An 18,246-nucleotide genomic window follows, 5' to 3' on the forward strand; every position below is an offset into this window, starting at 1 on the left:
TTATTTTTTTTCTTCAATTTGTTCAGTGAAAAAAAAAGTGAAAAAAAAACTATATTCAGAAATTTTATGGAACATTGTTGAATAAATGAAAGTAAGTTAGAAATATAATTGTGGCATAAGTAAAATATCCATTATCAATATTTCTCTCAGAATTCTGCCTCAGGAACCTCCTATGGGAGCCAGGCTCTTGTGGATTATAGACTAAAATAACTATTTTAGTGCCTTCTAGTTATCTTGGACAAATGGTTAATTACTGATTTCACTCTAAGTTGTAATAGCTCTTATACATCATTTACTCTAGAGTATATACAAAACTTTCTTCACCACAACCCTACAGAGGAATTATTGTAATATTTTTTATAAATAGGGAAACTGAATCTTAGAAAGTTGAAGTGTTAAGGTCAAAAAAGCTATTAAGTGGCAGCAAAGACTTAAATCCAGGTTGTCTAACTCAAAGTCCAGTGCTCTTTCTACTGATACAGATTCTTTCCGGATTATGGTTCTTCAAAGTAATTCATCTTCTTGTTATTTTTCCAGTGCACACAGAGTTTTCTATTAGAATTAAGGTAAGTTAGATCTAAAAAGTCATATCAAGTCCACATCTACATAATAGAATATTTCTTAAAAATTTGAACTGTGATACATTTCACTTGGTAGGGTACTCCTAAATAAGGAAAGAACCCCATGCCAAAGTAGGTCTGTATCTAATCTGGGATTTACAGAGTTGCCTGGGAGCGCTGAGAGGTTACCCTGCATCGGTATGTGTCACAAGTAGAATTTGAACCTGACTCCAAGGCTAGCTCTCTATCCACTATCCACTATGCCCTACTACCTTAGTGATCTTACAAGAAAAAAATCCATAACTTTCTTCCAACTAGGGAAATAATCCATAATTTTCAAGTGAAATCAATATACTAGGTTAATCTATGCAAATGGGTTGGCCTTACAAATGTTGAAGTTGTTTTCTACTACCAAATTGATACTTTTGACAATTGGAACGCTATTACTTTTGCAAGACAGCTGAAGTGGTGAATTATAACCCTTGCTATGCCAAATGGGTATGAAGAAAGGGTATGCAGGGGTACGCAGATATTTCAGAAAGACTAGTAAAACTTTTAAAACAATATTAAACATATTTGAAATGCAATGTCCAAATAAAGCAACTCAGAAAAATGGTTAGCAAAGCAGATGTTCTACTAGAGTATTATCATTACTCTAAACCTGGAATGAGAATTTTATGCCCTCACACTTAAAGTATTAAAAACAGTTAGTTCTCTAACATCAAAGAACCATCAGAAAAACCGTTATCTATAAATTGAAGAAATGGTGTCTCATAGCTATTTCAAGGCTTTTCATTAAATTTAGAAGGAAAATATCCTAATGGACCAAAGGTTAAACTCTCAATACCTTTAAAGAGCAACAGTGGCAGTCACTCAACTTATCACCCACATATAGGAAAAAAATAAATTTACATTCATTTGCTTTTGAACACATGATAACAGTAAGCCAAAAATGTGAACCTTAGTCATCATCAGCTACTTTCTATACTACTTTGATTATTTTCCTTACATTTTCAATCCTAGGATTAGGAATGAAAAAAGAAATCAAGCCCATGTAACAAATTGCCTCAAACAAAAGGAATATTTTGAGGTTCAAAAGAAAAGTGAACCACTTAGATAATATGTAACTCATCTGCATTTTTTGAAAAATAAAAGTGAACATTTGAAAAACCTTAAAAGATTAGCAAGCGCTTTTTAAATGTTACAGTAATACTGCGGCTATCTTCCAAGAAGGTCATGGACAGCAAAGAAAAAAAAAAGACAAATATGTACAGCAAGGTTCCTACAGCATTATTTGTGATAACAAAAAGCTAGAAACAAAATATGTACTCAGTGAATTGGAAGAACAGCAGAACAATCTGGGATTTATGAACAGAATAGAATATTATCGCATCAGAAAGAATGACAAATTTAGATTATGACCTAGGAACCATGAAATGATGTAGACTGAAGAAAACAAAATAACCATGACTGCAACTATGTCAATAAAGTCAAAGCAATAAAACTGATTAAATACAAGTCAATGTTGGAATTATACTGTCAAAATAAAAGGATATAACCTTTCCTTTGAGCTCAAAAGAAAAACCAGGTATGTCAATTGATGTCAATTTTAAAAATAATTTTACTATAATTTATCCTATCTGTGAAAATAAAATTTAAATACAAGTAATTACAAGCTGACATTAAACTTTTGCTTTGAAGTAAGTTTCTGTCCTAATCTCTATTTTCTTTGTCTGTGGATAAAAAACAAAATGTACTGCATCAATTGACACAACTTGATCCTTCAAGGAATTCTTAAATTCCAGTCAAATTAATAACAGTCAATAAACTAACATTTTTTAAAAGTAGGAATATACTTTTTAAGTTGCTTTAGGTGTTTGGTGGATATACTTCTGTTGCAGTAAAACAAATTTTATTAATAAACTAAAAAAAACCCCCACGAATTAAAAAATGGGAAGTATAATAATATACCATTCATCTAGTAGTCAAACTTGTGGAAATCCAAGCTATCTAGATCAAACTTGTAAATATAAAAACAAATGAAAAAAATCTTTTGATCAGTGAAGAAAAAAGTAGTCATAAAACCCATATATTTTATTCCATGGATAACAGAGAAAATGGGCTACCCAAAGGTACCTGGACTTGAGGCAGCTAGGTGGCACAATGGATATGGCCCTGGAATCAGGAAGGCCTGAGTTCAAATCTGGTCTTAGATGCTTGGTAGGTGTGTGATCCTGGGCAAGTCCCTGAACTTCTGTCTGCCTCAGTTTCTTCAACTGTAATATATGGTAATAATAGCACCTACATTGCAAGGTTGCTGTAAGGACCAAATCTAATAATATTTGTAAAGCAATAGCACACTGGCTGGCACGTAAGAGGCACATAGTATATAAATACTTAGTCCTTTCCCTTTCTCTTCCCCATCTCTTCCTACCCTCAGAGTCTACTGACTTAAGAGTAAACTATTGGTAGTCTCTACCAGCTAACCCTGGAAGCAAGATGTCCTACCTAAAATTCTCTGTTCACAAACAGAAGACATTGGGCTCACTGTCTCAGAAGAGCAGCAGCAGCAGCACAGACTTCTGGAAGATAAAGCGCTCTCTAAGAATTATCCCTTTACGTCACCATTTTTAGGTATAAGGGAAGGATAACCCACATCATGTATTAAAATTTACAGGCTTAGGTACTGGATGAACAAGGAAGAGGTAGTACAGGTTATCACCTCTATGAAAATGTACAGTTCTCCCTCAAACCTCCCCTCGTGGTTATCACAGGCATTCTGGGCTACATATAAATCCTCAATCCTTGCAAAGTCTATCAGTGATTAAGTATAAGATGAAGTTCTATAGAAATTGGTACAAGTCCAAGAAGGACTTCACTAAGCATTACATTAAATGCCAGGATGAGGATGTGAATTCAAGAAACATTCATTATGCTCCACCTGTGTTCCAGGAACTGGAGACACAGAGACCAAAAAAAAAACCCTTAAAAACACAGTACCTGCCCCCAGGGAACAACTTGGGCAGCTTGACGTTGACCTCAGTAGTAGGAAGAAATGCTGTCATGATATCCAGGTTATTATTTATGCCCATATGCTCTGTTCCCCAAGGCAGAAGAAATTTCATTTTATGGAGATCTGGCTGAACTGCTACATCATAGCTAAGAGCTAGACTGGGCCCAGGAGAAATAAGAACAGCAGGTGCTAGTGTCCACTATGTATAGAATGAACAAGATGACTGATGTCACTGGTCACACTGAGGCCAGTGTGTGGTGGCCTGTCTAAGCACTTAGCATCTTTCATATCACCTGAGGCTAGTCAGAAAGGCTATAACCAACAAAACTGAGGTCAGATCTACGAGACTTGATAGGAATACAAAAACAAGAACAATAAAACTGCTGATGAACAATGCTTTCATAAATACCATTCTGTCTGACAAAAGCATTAATACCTCTGGGAATTTTTAATCCACTTTGGTAAAGTGACCAACGATTTTTATCATGCTTAAAACTGCATTGTCAGGACCAAGAAGTTAGTTCTCATTCCTCAAAAGTTCCTTCTGGTACAAATAAAACATCCCACCTTGATTTGAAATTTAATGCTACCTCCAAATTTAGCAATGACCACTTCTAAATCCTGGAAGAGAAGAAAGTATTCATGGGACCACTCAAGAAAGACCATGTTACTAAGAAGAGACTATTTAATACACATGCAAAAGCCAATTAGAAGCTGGTAAATTCTCAATAAAATTGACTTTAAAAAAAATTAAGCATACCAATTTAAAAAGCTTGTTTACCTAGCTTCCTCATTAACATAAAATATACCCTTACAAGGGATGCAAACTTTGAATTATCAAAGAAATTCCAGGGACAACAGTAAAAAATGACAACTATTAATATGGAAACTAAAACAACAATACAGAAACCAAGTTATTTAACAAAGAACAAACAGTCCTGTAAGTCTGCCAATAGCCCCTGAATAAAGTGATGTATTATAGTATAGCGACATGGTTGATATTCTAGCGCATTTGCAAACAGTAGACACTAAAGTAAATACTTGATGATGAGTTAACATTCATAACTATGACCTACACAGTCATTAAGAAAAGGCTAAATTAGGGGCAGCTATGTGATGCAGTGGATAGAGCACTGGCCCTGGAGTCAGGAGAACCTGAGTTCAAATGTGACCTCAGACACTTGACACTTACTGTGTGACCCTGGGCAAGTCACTTAACCCCACTGCCTAGCCTAAAAAAAAAAAAAGGGCTAAATTATATTCATAGTATTCTCATTTTACTGTAGGAGCAGCATGGCACAGTGGACAATGCTAGGCTTGGAGTCAGAAAGACCTAGGTTAAAATTCAACCTTTAAAACGTACTAGCTGTGTGACCTTGGGCTGACCTTTATGCTTCCTAGGCAATTCATTAGGATTTAACTACAAAATCCTAGATGGGTTTTAATCTGGATTGGTGGAAGGAAATCCTTATGCTAACAGATCTTTTGAGTATTCACAAAACACTTATATTTTAGGTATATCCTACATTTTAATAATATTTCCATCAAAAGTAGTTAAAATTTTTTTAAAAACTGTGATGATTAAGTGCAAGCTTTAAGTATAATGAAAATTCATTCAACCACACCACTTTTCTCCCCAACAATGTGGATTAATGATTTTTATACTTTATTTACTCAGACTCAATTTCAATATCCTTTCAATATCATAAAATATATTTTTAGCAATTATTTTGACCTACTGAAACAAAATCAGAATCATAGAAACATGGGATTTTAGAGGTGGAACAGTCTTAAATCAATCTACTTCTCCAAACTAATTCAATGCAGAAATTCTTTATAGATGGTCACCCAGCCTACATTTGAATTTGTGGGAATAGGAAGCTCCTACCTCTTCACAAGGTATCCTCTTCAACTGATAATCCTAAATGGTAGGAATCACAGAATCTGAGTTGGAAAAGATTTTAGCAATCATCTACCCATAACTGAATAAGAATCACCTGAGGAAGTAGTACAGTGGAAAAAGCACTAGCATTGGAGTCAGATGAATGAGGTTCAAATTCTATCTCTTTTACTTACTACCAGTGTGACTTCAGGTAAGTCACTTAACTTCTCTAGGCTATAATTTTCTCTTCTATAAAATGAGGGACTTATGCTATATGGCCTTTAAAGTCCCTTCTGGTTCTAAATCTAAAAGCCATAAAATACATGAAGACAGCACTTTCTATCTTTTGATTGAAGAGTTCTATTGTCAACAGGAGAACCATTAATTTCCAAGGCAGCCACTCCACTTTTGGATAGTTCTAAATATTGGGAAAATTTTCCTTATATCAAGCCTAAATCTGCCTCTCTGCAACATCCCTCCATTTTTCCTAGTCATGCCGTGTAGGGCTAAGCAAAACAATTCTAATCTCTCTTGTCTAATTTCTCTGGCAGCCCTTCAGATACTTGAGGATGGCTAATCATCCTCCTACCCCCCACCCTCAGCAAGTATTCTCTTCTTCAGCATAAATAACTCCAATTCTTCAATTGCTCCTTATACAGTATGATTTCAAGGCCCTTCCCCATCCCATTTACCCTACTCCAAATACTTTCAGTTTACCACTATCTGACCTAAAATGAAGTTCCCAGAACTAAACACAACACTCAACGTTGTCTGACCAGGGAAGAATACGATATTGTACTATCAACTCCCTGGTCCTGGATGCATTTACAATGCCTCTCTTAACACAGCCTAACATTAGTTTTTGTTTTGTTTTGTCTTTTGACTGTCATAACATACTATTCACTTTTAATGAGCTGGCGGTCCACTAAAACCTGCAGATCTTTTTCAAATGAACTACCATCTTGATATGCCTCCCCTATATTATACTTGTGAAATTAGTCAAGTAAAGTGCTTTGGACTTATTCCTATTAAATTCTATCCTACTATGTTTGGCCAAATGTTCTAGCCTGTCAGAATCATTTTAGATCTTGATTCTGATTCATCTTGAAATCTGCCTACCTCACTGACCCTAATTCTGGCCTTTGAAGCAAACAAAACTCTGTCTTCTACATGATAGTCCTTTAAATATTTAAGATAGCTATCAGGTATTCCCTTAACCTTTATGTAGTTGATTTTTTTATTTACTCTTTTACTACAATCTTTTAAAAGATGTCATATCAGCTCTGAAAGCTATAGTTATTTGAGGGTTGGCGGGGGGGCAATTTTTAAAGGAGGACCCACTGCAAAAAGTGCCAGAAAGCTGGAGAACAAGGTACTGACTTTTCATTTGTAGAAGCTTTATAATGCAAGTTTCCACCTCATCAATACAGTGACTTAAAAAGAAATAAACTGGATTTGGTCTTGGAGTCTTTATAGTTCATCTCAAAAAAATGAAATCATTCAGTCAGAAGTCTTTCTAGAATCAAAAGGCTCATGTATTTCCACGTAGCATGGTTTCTTGAACATAGCAGGAACTTAATGTCTATTGACAGTTAATAAGCTAACTCAAGTATTTATAGTATCTTAGCTTCTTTGAAGTAAGTCAATGAAGTACAAAGATCCCAAGAATGAAGATGACTTTAAAAGCAAAACAAAATATAACATCTCCACATTTTAAATTTAAAGCCCATGTAAGCACTAAAAAAAAAATTTCATGTCTACTGGATAAACATATCCAGTACAATGTAGGCACATTTTAAATCATTTTTAGTTCACAGACCCCTTACTGTGTGACTGTTACCCTATCCCTTTCCCCACCTCCCACCACAATAAAAGAAAAAATATACTTTACTTCATCATAAGCTGCTCAGATTTGCTTTCTCTAAAATTTTAGAAAGGATTTAGGTAATGAGAAACATTTTAATAACTCATTTTTTCAGAATAAATGGGAAAAATATAATTATGACAAGCACATGAAAGCATTACACTCAGAAGTGACCAATGACTATCAAAGTTGTAGGGATGGGTAGACTTTAAAAATGTTTTTTGGTGCTTTGATAGCTATTTCTATTATCCTGATTATGCCATGTGCCATTTTCACTGCAGCACTTAAACAAAAAATCTTAAATCTTATATTTTTCAAACTTAGCAGATCTCACAATGTCTCTAAAATTATTTACATTTCATAAGCTCAAGATGTTGCAAAGTAAAAAGAAATAAGGCAAAATATAAAGCCTTATGCTCTCCAAAATTTCCTTTGCTTAAAAATTGATAAGAAATGATAGAATATATATGCATATGCTTAAATATGCATTTCTTTCATATAAGTTGCATTTCTTGTATATACTTAAATTTTCTAAACCTCTACAACTCCACATTATCTTTTTTAAAGTAGCAAAATTCTGTGTTTTACTGCATAACACGGGCACTCTTTTTTTTTTTTTAATAATTAGATTCTTGAGATTCTTGCTGTTCCATTATACCTGGTGTTATTTTTTTTTTTGCCCCAAGTAAAATCAAACATTATAAATAAAATGGGGTAGACTTATAAGTACAGTTAATCATTCCTAAGGAACTACTTTTTCTTCAACCCTATATACAGAGACATCCAAAATAGTGCTTAAAACAGCTATTAGGGAGTGCAATGATTCTAGCAATGACTTGTTAACCAGGAGTTGTTTCTCCTAAATAGCACGTTCACTTATAGGTGTTGCTACAGAGAGTTAAGAAAATGCCTTACAAGTTTCTTTCAATAAATCCTATACATTTAAAAGGCTCAGAGTGTTCATTATTTATTGTTTATTATCTATGAAAACATGTATAAACAAATAGTAGCCCAGCATGAACTAAAATGGGGACAAGATATTAGAAAAATAAAATTAAGAAAGAAGGTTGCAAAACCTAAAGTTCAACAACTTCTAATTATATTGGGGGTGGGGAGGAATGGTTTGTCAAACTAGTGAAGAAACTGTGTCTACATCAATTAATAATAATAGCTAACGTTTATATAGCACTCACTATGTGCCAGGCACTGTGCTAAAAGCTTTACATTTGATTTACATTTCATCTGATCTTCACAACAACCTTGGAAAGTAGGAGCTATATACTATCCTCATTTTACAGATGAGGAAATTGAGGCAAAAAAAAGGTTAAGTGAACTGTTCAGGGTCACACAACTAGTAATTGTTCGAGGCCGCATTTGAACTCAGGTCTTCCTGAATACAGGATCAGTGCTCTATTCACTGTTATGCCTGATGTTCATTTAATCAAGTCTCCACCGAATTCCCTTGTGTAAAGATAACAAAATAATATTAAAAACTCTTTAGCAGAAACAAAAACATCAGAACTTGAAATCATATGAAAAAAATGTTAAGGATGACTGAGGGGCACATTTGTCTCATTTAAATAATTCTTTAACTCTGTATCTACAAATTTCATTCATACTCGACCTAGAACTTAATGGAACCCATGGAAAGACACAGTTTGAGACATTTTGCTGCACACCACTGCTTTTTAAAAATAAAAAAAAAATTGGTGATTTTTTTTAATTTCAAAATTATGTGTGTGTGTGTGTGGATGTCTTAGAATTCATGGTACCTCATAGGTTAACATCACATGTAAGCACCTTACAAATTCTTAATTAAGTAACAGCATATCAGAAAGAGGTGATAAAATGTCTTAATATAATCCACTTACAAAATGAAAACTAAAGGTAAAGTCTTAAAATTACGTCTTTCAAATTTTCCTAAACAGTAAATGCCAAGAGTTTAGCGTATTAACTGCTATGAGAGAATCAATGAATCATTTCCAAGTTAAAAGTTATGACAATAAAATTCACACATTCATTTAATAGTAACTGAGCACTAAAAAAAAACAAAAACTAGAAACAATGAATGATACTGAATGCTTCTGAGAAATAAAAGAAATTATTAAAACCCAATGTAAGATGTACACTGCCCAAAAATTGTTAAAAAAGAAAAAAAGCTGAAAGCTACATACCTGGTGTTGTAAAGATGAATGTTCTCTGTCATGTAAGTGTTGATGATTAGAGACTGACAAATGCCATGAGTGAACTTGACTGTGAGAATGCGTTCGAGCCACATCTGGAGGTTGTGTTAAAAGCTGTGGAGTAAGTTGTTGATCAAGGTCATGTTCTAAGACATGACTTGAACTATCTTGCCCAAATGTTGAGTCATCAAATTGGGGAAGGAGACCCTCCTGAAGAAGATCTTCTGGATCTAGTCCTGTGAATGTCTCAGTATGAGAACCTACTTGATGAAGTAAATTATCTTCTAGAGATGAAAAACCATTTGTTTCTACATGATCATTGAAATGTCCCATGTGAGAAGCAGGACCAACAGGATCTGGGAAATTCATGTGCACAGGAGATAATTTTGAGCTGCTGAAGTTACCCTGAGGATTTGTTGAATGCAACATTTCAAAATTATTTGAATTCAAAGATGTATTTGAGTTTAGGATATGCGGGGTAGATTCCTGTTTGCTTCCCGTCTGAGCTATAAAGGCATTGCTTCCAGTAAAATCAGATAAAGTATGAGTTGAATGACTAGATGCAAGGGCTGTAGAGGACTGAAGAAGACTGCTTGGAGATATGTGATTACTGGAGAAGGAATAATGCGAAGAAAACTGTTGTGAATTATTGACAGAGCAAGGAGTCATATTTGGAGACTGTCCATTAAAATTCCCATCTTGGTGATTGCCACAAAAGTGCATTGAGGCATTTGATGTAGGAGAAAACTGCTGCATGGAGAGAGGTTGTTGTGAAGTTGATGCACTGGTAATTTGAGATGGGTGGGTAACATGAATTCTATGTGGACCAGAAATATTAACTTCCATAAAGTTTTTAGATTGGCTTAAAGTTTCTTGCCCTGGGTTATTACTGTTTTGCTGTGACTGTAGTGATGTGCACTGTTGTTGTTGTTCATTGACTTGAAATAAGGCAAAGTCAGGGTGTGCTACAAAGCTTTTATTTTGCTGCATAGAATGTGAATGTCCTTGTTGGTGAAAAGGAGACCCATTTTGATTTGAAACACTAGTCTGATGGCCCCACATTGGACTGCCATCAGCTACATCTGGAAACAAACCATTAGACTGATTTGGGGGGTGAACTGGTGAACAACTAAATTGAGAATGTGGTGATAACACATTCTCAACTGGGCTATTGAATGACTGATTAACTTGGTGAAGTTTCAGTGACTCAAACTGATTTAATTGCTCAAAATCAGTCATCTTCTGTGGTGTTTGAGTATCCTGGACATGGTTCAATGAATCTATGTGCAAAGGTTCAAATTCTACACCCAAGTTCAATTCATCAACAAGTGAAACGGGTCCTGGTTGTACAAAGGCATCATCTGACAAATCCTCTAAGGTCTCACCAAAAAGATTGGCATCATCAAAAAAATCCATCATTGGATCAGTCATCTTGAAAATTCTAGGCCACTTGAATGGTTCACTCCAAATGTAATAAACTTATCTTCGTAGTGAGTAGGAACAGAGGTCATCAACTAACTAATCCAAGGCATGTCAATGTTTATTATTGCTCTGGAGAACTGGGCATCATGGCATGTCATAATTCTAACAAAAAAAAGCAAAAATTTCAAATTTAATATTAGTTTTTCAACAGTTGTATATATATATATACATACATATATATGTTATAGCTAATGGACTGTGGGACCATTAAAGGTTTTAAATTTAAATCTCAAAATAAGTGCTTTACGTTATAGAATAATTTCACTATAAGTGGTTCAGTATTCTCAATATACAGTAATTTGTCAGAGATGAAATGACTATATGCACTTATGGATACCAATACATATTTATGTCATCACTTTGAATTTCATGTTTTTGAAAAAGGTAAGTGAGAATTCAAGTTTAAAACATAAAATCATCTTAATCAACCCACCAGCAGTAGAATTGACCTTTGCCTATGAAATGAAAGACTAAAATTCTCTTTGCTGCTTTTTTAATCATAAAAATAAAAACTGAAAAATGTAAAAATATATAGTATAACAGTGTAGTGCAAACCATAACTTCATTGATAAGCATTCTATAACAATAATTTCCATTGTCCAGCACTAATATCATTAATTTGAATTTTACTGTAGAAACTCAAAAAAACCTCAAGGTTAACCACGGAAACAAACTCAGAAGAAATGGTACTGTACACAGCAATCAAGTTTTCCAGCAATGGGAGGGAAAATCAGGGTAATCTAGTTGTGTTATCAGTATTTAATTCAGAAACTCACAAATCACACATAAATTTGTTACACTTATTCCTTGTTTTCTAAACTTCTTCCCTCTCAGCCAACCAGATGCTTTATAAAATCAACTAGAGTTTAAAACAGAACTAAATCAGTTTTGCGACTCAAAACTAAGCAAAGAAACTAGCATAATTAACTCTTTCAAGGGAAAGGTATAATTAACGTAGAAATGGTGAGGCATATGTATGTAGGGGGGATCCAATGTATCATTTTCTATACTGTCAACCTAAAATTTGATTTGGTTATTATTGTTCCCAAATTCTATAAATTTCTTTTTTTCTTTTACTTTTTTTCCTTTCCTTTTTTTTTTTTAAAACCAGAGTTCAATTTTGGTTTATTGTCCTTCCCCCATGCACCTATACTGCAAGGAGAGTTACAACACGAAGAAGCTTCTGTTCTCTAAAGACCTATTTAATTTAAATTAACCTTAGTAAAGGGCCTTTTCTGAAATGTTGGCTTTAAGGTTCACAATTTAAACTGGATATAACAAATATAATACATTCAAATTCCCTAAAAAAAATGAAGTTTTTCCAAGAACTTAAGATTCAAGCATAGATCCATATCAACAATTTCAGAAGAAATAGGAACCAACATCAACCCATGAAATTTACGTAGGATCATTTTCTATGAATTTATATAACAGCTATTACAATAAAAATAAACACTTTAATTAAATGTATTACTAAATGAGTAAATATAAAATTTACAAAATTTATTTTCCAGATATATGTTGTCCTGAACCTCCGACTATCACCAAAACACACACACACCCCACATATACATTTACTCTGTGTGTGTGTGTGTGTGTGTGTGTGTGTGTGTGTGTGTGTGTGTGTGTTAAATTGCCTTGTCCTATTACTTAGCTTATTGACTCTAACTCGCTATTCACTTTCACCAGGTATTAGCTCAGCATTTAGCTACTGATTTCTGTTTGGTTCTCACCAATTTGCACTTCTTGATATTACAATGTTACTCAGCAGAAGTGTTCTTCAGCATGTACAGTGGTGGTTTAAAATTTATAACTAGAAGGTAAGATTGTCTTTATTTTTAATCTTTTTCTTATTCCCATAGAAACTAAGAGTAAACATATAAAAAGTTATGTTGAGTATACTCATTAAATGATACTCAAAATAAGTCCTTTTGTTACGGGGCCAAAGCTTAGTTTTCAACCAAAGATTGTCCTAATATAAACATGAAAAAAATCACTTCACTACTTTAAGTTCTCTCTATAGCCTAGTTGTTTCTATAATTTCAACCTATAGGTAAATCATCTTCACCAGTGCCTAAAATCACATTTTATATCATTTTTTGATCAGAGGATCATAGATTTAGAGTAGTACATTCAAATGTCAATACTAAAAAGTAACTGTTTATATCACCATACAATTGCATAAAGAAAGAGACTGTGAGCATTGCTAAGAAGGGATAATATCAAGAACTTTAGTACAGACCCCACTGCCTATGTATATAAATCACAACTACATTTGTAAAATTACAATATGCATTTGCCAGAGGGACAAAAATTACACTTAATGGAACCACAAGTTAAAAATAGGCTAAAGAATTAAAAAAGCAAAGAAGACTTTTAAAAAGTCCTAGACACAAAGAGAACAATTCTAGCAAAAGTAAAACTTTAATTTAGCTGTTTTATGTTATTTTAGGTAGCAATGAAAGTGACTTTCATATTCAGTTAATAAGCATTTATTAAGTACTTACTATGTTGCCAGATATTATGCTAGGCACTGGGGATACAAAGACAAAAAAATGAAACCATCTCTAGTCTCAAGGAGCTTATATTCTAAGAAGGGAAATATTTACATATATATAGAATATAAAAATAAATACATATAAATATAACACCTATATAATATGTAATATAATACATATAAAAATAAATACATATAAAATATATACAGAATAAATTCAAAAAAATAAATAAAAGGTATTTAGGGAAGGAGAGCACCATCAACTAGAAGAATGGAAAAGAACTTCTTTAGAAGGTGATACCTGCACTGCATCTTGCAGAAAGTAAGAGATTCTAAGAGGCAGAGATGAGAAGGGAATATATTCTGGTCATGGAGGACAGCCAGTACATGAAAGACAGGAGAGGGAGAGAAACAGATAAGGCCAGTTGGGCTGGACTGTAAAGTGGAAAAGGGGGAATAATGTATATTAACTCTTCAAAGACAGATTGGAGCCAAGACATGGAGGGCTTTAAAAATCAAACAGAGGAGTTTATATTTTATTCTAGATATAATAGAGAGCCACTGGAGTTTGGTGAGCAGGGGATGGGGGGAGAGAGAAGAGCTGACATTGTCAGATTTCCATTTAAGGAACACCACATTTGCAACTTTGTGGAGAATAGACTGCAGTGGGGAGTTGTTGTTTGTCCTTTGTTCTCAAAGAGAACCTAGAGGAAAAAGTGAGATTGGTGACTTTGCATAGCCCTCTCTCACTTAAATCCAATTTACTTGCATGTCATGGCATCACTTCCCTGATGTCATGGTCCTCTTCAAGAACAAAGGACAAACAACAACAACAACGAAGAGAACCAGTGACATCACAAGGGTGAAGTCTTGACTTGTGAGTGAACTGGATTTAAGTTAGACAGAGTTGTACAAAGTTGTCAGCCTCACTCTCTCTTCCAGAGTCATTGGATTACAGTGACAAAAAAAAGTCAGGATGACCAGTGATGGCTCAGGATGCAGTGGATAACCTTGGCATCTTCAATGTCTGAATTTAGTATCAGTGGGGAAGAGCTATGCAAAATTAGCAGTCTCGCTTGCTCCTCCAGAGTCACCGAAGAGTGGGGAAGAGACTTGAGGCAAAGGCCAATGCAATCAATGAATTGTACAGGTGAGTGGTGATGGTGACCTAAATTAAAACGATAGCTGTTTGAGAGAAGAGGTCAGTTGCCAAGAGATGATGTAGAGGTAAAAACAACAAGATCTGGTAACTGACAGGATATGTAGGGTGCAAAAGGTCTTGGTTATAAATTGGTGAGACTAGAAGAGGAATGGTGTCCTCAAAAGAAACAAGGAAGGAGGATTGTGGAGGGAAGGGGAAAAGGTAATGATTTCTGTTTTGAACATGCTGAATTGTAGATATCTCAGGAAAATACAATTTCTAATGTTCTAATGACTTGATTGAAGCTCAAGAGTGAGAGTGGGGCTGTGGTTGGATATGTAAATGTGGCAGTCATCTGTATAGAGATGACAAATGAACTTAAAGGAGCTAATGAAATCATGAAGACAGAGCGTAGAGAAGAGGACTCGGGACAGAACATTAGGGTAAATTCACAGTTGGGAGCATAAGATGAATTATAAGCCAGCAAAGGACACTGAAAAGGAGTAGTCAGGAAGTACCAAGTACTCAGCACTCAGCAGTACTGAGCAGTGTCATGAAAACCCAGAAAACAGACAATATCCAGAAAGGAGTATACGGGAAGACAGGGTGGTCAACAGAATCAAACACATCAAAAAGGTCAAGAAGAATAAGAACTGAGAAGAAATTATTAGATTTGAAAATTAAAAGATTGTTGATAAAGTTGAAAGAGTTTTTTCACTTAAGTGATAAAACTGGAAGCCAGGCTGCAAAAGGCTAAATGAGTGAAAAGAATGGACACAGAAACAGCTTTTCCTAAGAGTAATGAGAAAGAAAAGAGATATAGAAAGCTAGCTGGAGCAGATGGTAGGGTCTAGTGAAGGTTTTTTAAGGATGGGGAGACAAACATGTTTAAAGGCAGTAGAGAAGCAACCAGTAAGATGGGGAGAGATTGAAGATTAGGGAGGGAAAACGACTGAGGAAGTATCCAAATAATATGGCATGCCAAGCCAATTTAACTTCATTCTATAATAAGTCATGTAGAGAGGAGAAAGTAAAACCTCCTAACTCATGGTATCCCCCAAGGCTTTTCCCTGGGCCCCTCTCTTCTCTTTTCTCTCTATACTATCACATTTGGTTTCAATTATTATCCCTGTGCAGATGATTCCCAGATCTATATAATCAGCTCTAGTCTCTCCTGAGCTACAGTCAAGCATCACTAAATGGTTTTTGGACATCTTGAACTAGATGTTCCACAGGCATATCAAACTCAACATGTACAAAACTGAAGTCATTATTTTTTTCCTTTTTTATATTTTATTTTTTGACTAACAATCATCTATTTTCTCTCCTTTCTACCACTCCTCAAATGGGGGGAAAAACCTACAATAAAGATAGTCAAGCAAAACAAATTCTAGCTTGGTCATGTCCAATAATATATCTCATTTTATATCTTGAGTTCATCACCTCTTAGGAAGTAAGTACCATGCTTCACTACTGGTCCTCTGGAATTGTGGTTGGTCACCATACTGATCAGAACAACTTAATTATCTTCCTACTCAAATTCTCTCCTCTCTTAAACTTCCATATCACTATCAATGGCATTACTATCCCTCCAGTCACCCAGATCCACAGTCTTAGTGTCATCCTCGACTCTTCAATTGATTGCCAAATCCTGTATTTCTGCCTCTAAAACATCTTTTACATATGTACCATTCTCTCCACTCACTATACCCTACTGAACCCTAGTTCAGACCCTCATCAACTTCCTTCTGGGATATTACAACATGCTTTTAATTAAACTCACTCTCTCAAGTCTCTGCCAATTCCATCCCATTTTCCACATAGCAGCCAATGTGACTTTCCTGAAATACAAATTTGACCATGTCACCCCCCTACTCAAACTCCAATGGTTCCCTATTACTTCCAGCATCGAATATAAAGTCCTTTGGCATTTAAATCTTTTCACAACCTAGCTTCTTCCTACTTTTCTAGTCTTCTCAAACCCACCTCCTCTCCAAGTACTCTCTGGTTCAGCAATATCAGCCTACTTACTGTTCCCCAGCACATCATACTCTTATCATCTATCTCCGTGCCTTTGCACTGGATATCCCCATGCTAGGAATGTTCTCTCTCCTCACCTCTGCCTCTTAATATTCTTGGCCTCTTTCAAGACTCAGCTCAAATGCCACCTTCTGTAGGAGTCATTCTTGACCCCCATCCCAGCCATTTGAGCCTTCCTATTTAAGGTTACCTCTTATTCTGCATCTATCATCTGTGTTACATGCTGTCTCCCAATCAGTATTTAAGTTCCAGCTTTTTATATTTTATTTATATTTTGTAGACTTGTTATTATAGTTTATGTTTATTTATGTATTTTATGCCCTTCTGTCAGATACTATTGTTGAAGGTCATAACATCTGTATAAAACCTGAGCTAACAAATGAAAAGACTTGACTGATACTGGAAGCACTGACTGTATTAGGTTGTGGACTTTTATTCAACTACTAGTCATAAGTTCATTCATTTACTGTTTTCCTTATACTTTTTAATATGAAACATTACTTTTCCTTCTGAACTGGTTTTATATTTTGAATGTTTTTGTCTTTCCTTATCTCCTCAGTACTTACAGTAAGCATTTAATAAATGCTTGTTGATCGAATGAACATCTGTAAGCTATAGTAAAACCTCATCAATATATAATCTAGATATATGGCAATCTCACCAATTAAATCATATCCAAGAAAAAGAAAATAAGAGAGACTGAGAAAGAAAAATTGGTATTATAAAATTTAACACACTAAAAGCTCACTTTTGAACACAAGAGAGCTTTCAGGTTTCACTCTGCAGGAGGTCTTTCCTAATGACTCCTGAAATGAGTGCCTTCCCTCTGAAATTATCTTCCATCTACTCTGTTTTTATTATGAAGGTATATACTATTTACATGGTGTCCCCCCATTAGAATTCGAGTTCCTTGAGTTCAGGGACAGTGTTTTTCTTATGTGTTTAGCACATAGTAAGTCCTATAATAAGTGCTTGTTGACATACTTCATTTCAGAGCCCATTTATTTTGCAAATTCTTTTAATAAGCTTGCTTATTAAACAATTTCCCCGTGGTTGTATTTATCAAGGAATCTTGAATGATCTTAAGATATGCATGACAAACTCCTTGTTGGAAGAGAACCTTTAATGTTGTGTTTTTGTTCTTCTAAGCAATGCTCTTTAGTAATGAAACACTAGAGTATTTTGCATCCTTCACATTTTTAAGTCAACTATGTAACTGGAAAGATGTGTTTTGCTGTAGGAAGTAAGTTGCAAGTTTGTATATTACCTTCTCATATTTTCATCAAGGATCTTCTCAATACATTTACAGATCATTTTCAAAAAGTTGCAAAGGTTAGGCACATAGATGAGTAGTTAGTGATGTCCTTGTTTGCCTTTTCTTCAGCAGTAATTGACACAGAGCTTTAAGGTTTGCAAAATATCTTATACACATTATTTCATTTGATCCTCACTCCCTGTAAAATAGGTACTACAGATACCATCATTATTTTACAAATGAAGAAGTACAGGCTCAAGATGTTAAGTGACTTGTCCACGGCCACAGACAGTAAGATTTAGAGCTAAGACATAAACCCAATCGTCCTG

The 18,246-nt window shown here is 34.8% G+C and overlaps 1 protein-coding gene across 5 annotated transcripts in view; it reads right to left on the minus strand.

The window, feature by feature from the left end:
- Nucleotides 1-18,246, minus strand: part of CHD9 (chromodomain helicase DNA binding protein 9) — a 247,294-nt gene that overhangs the window by 175,073 nt on the left and 53,975 nt on the right. For all 5 annotated transcript variants that reach the window (XM_027869724.1, XM_027869722.1, XM_027869720.1 and 2 more), the window contains exon 3: nt 9,494-11,086. In XM_027869724.1, coding sequence (XP_027725525.1) covers nt 9,494-10,933 — 1,440 coding nt within the window. In that variant the 5' untranslated portion in view covers nt 10,934-11,086. The remainder of the gene's footprint in view (nt 1-9,493; nt 11,087-18,246) is intronic.

Source organism: Vombatus ursinus, unplaced genomic scaffold, assembly GCF_900497805.2.
Source record: "Vombatus ursinus unplaced genomic scaffold, bare-nosed wombat genome assembly UNPS02014793.1, whole genome shotgun sequence".
Classification (NCBI taxonomy): domain Eukaryota; kingdom Metazoa; phylum Chordata; class Mammalia; order Diprotodontia; family Vombatidae; genus Vombatus; species Vombatus ursinus.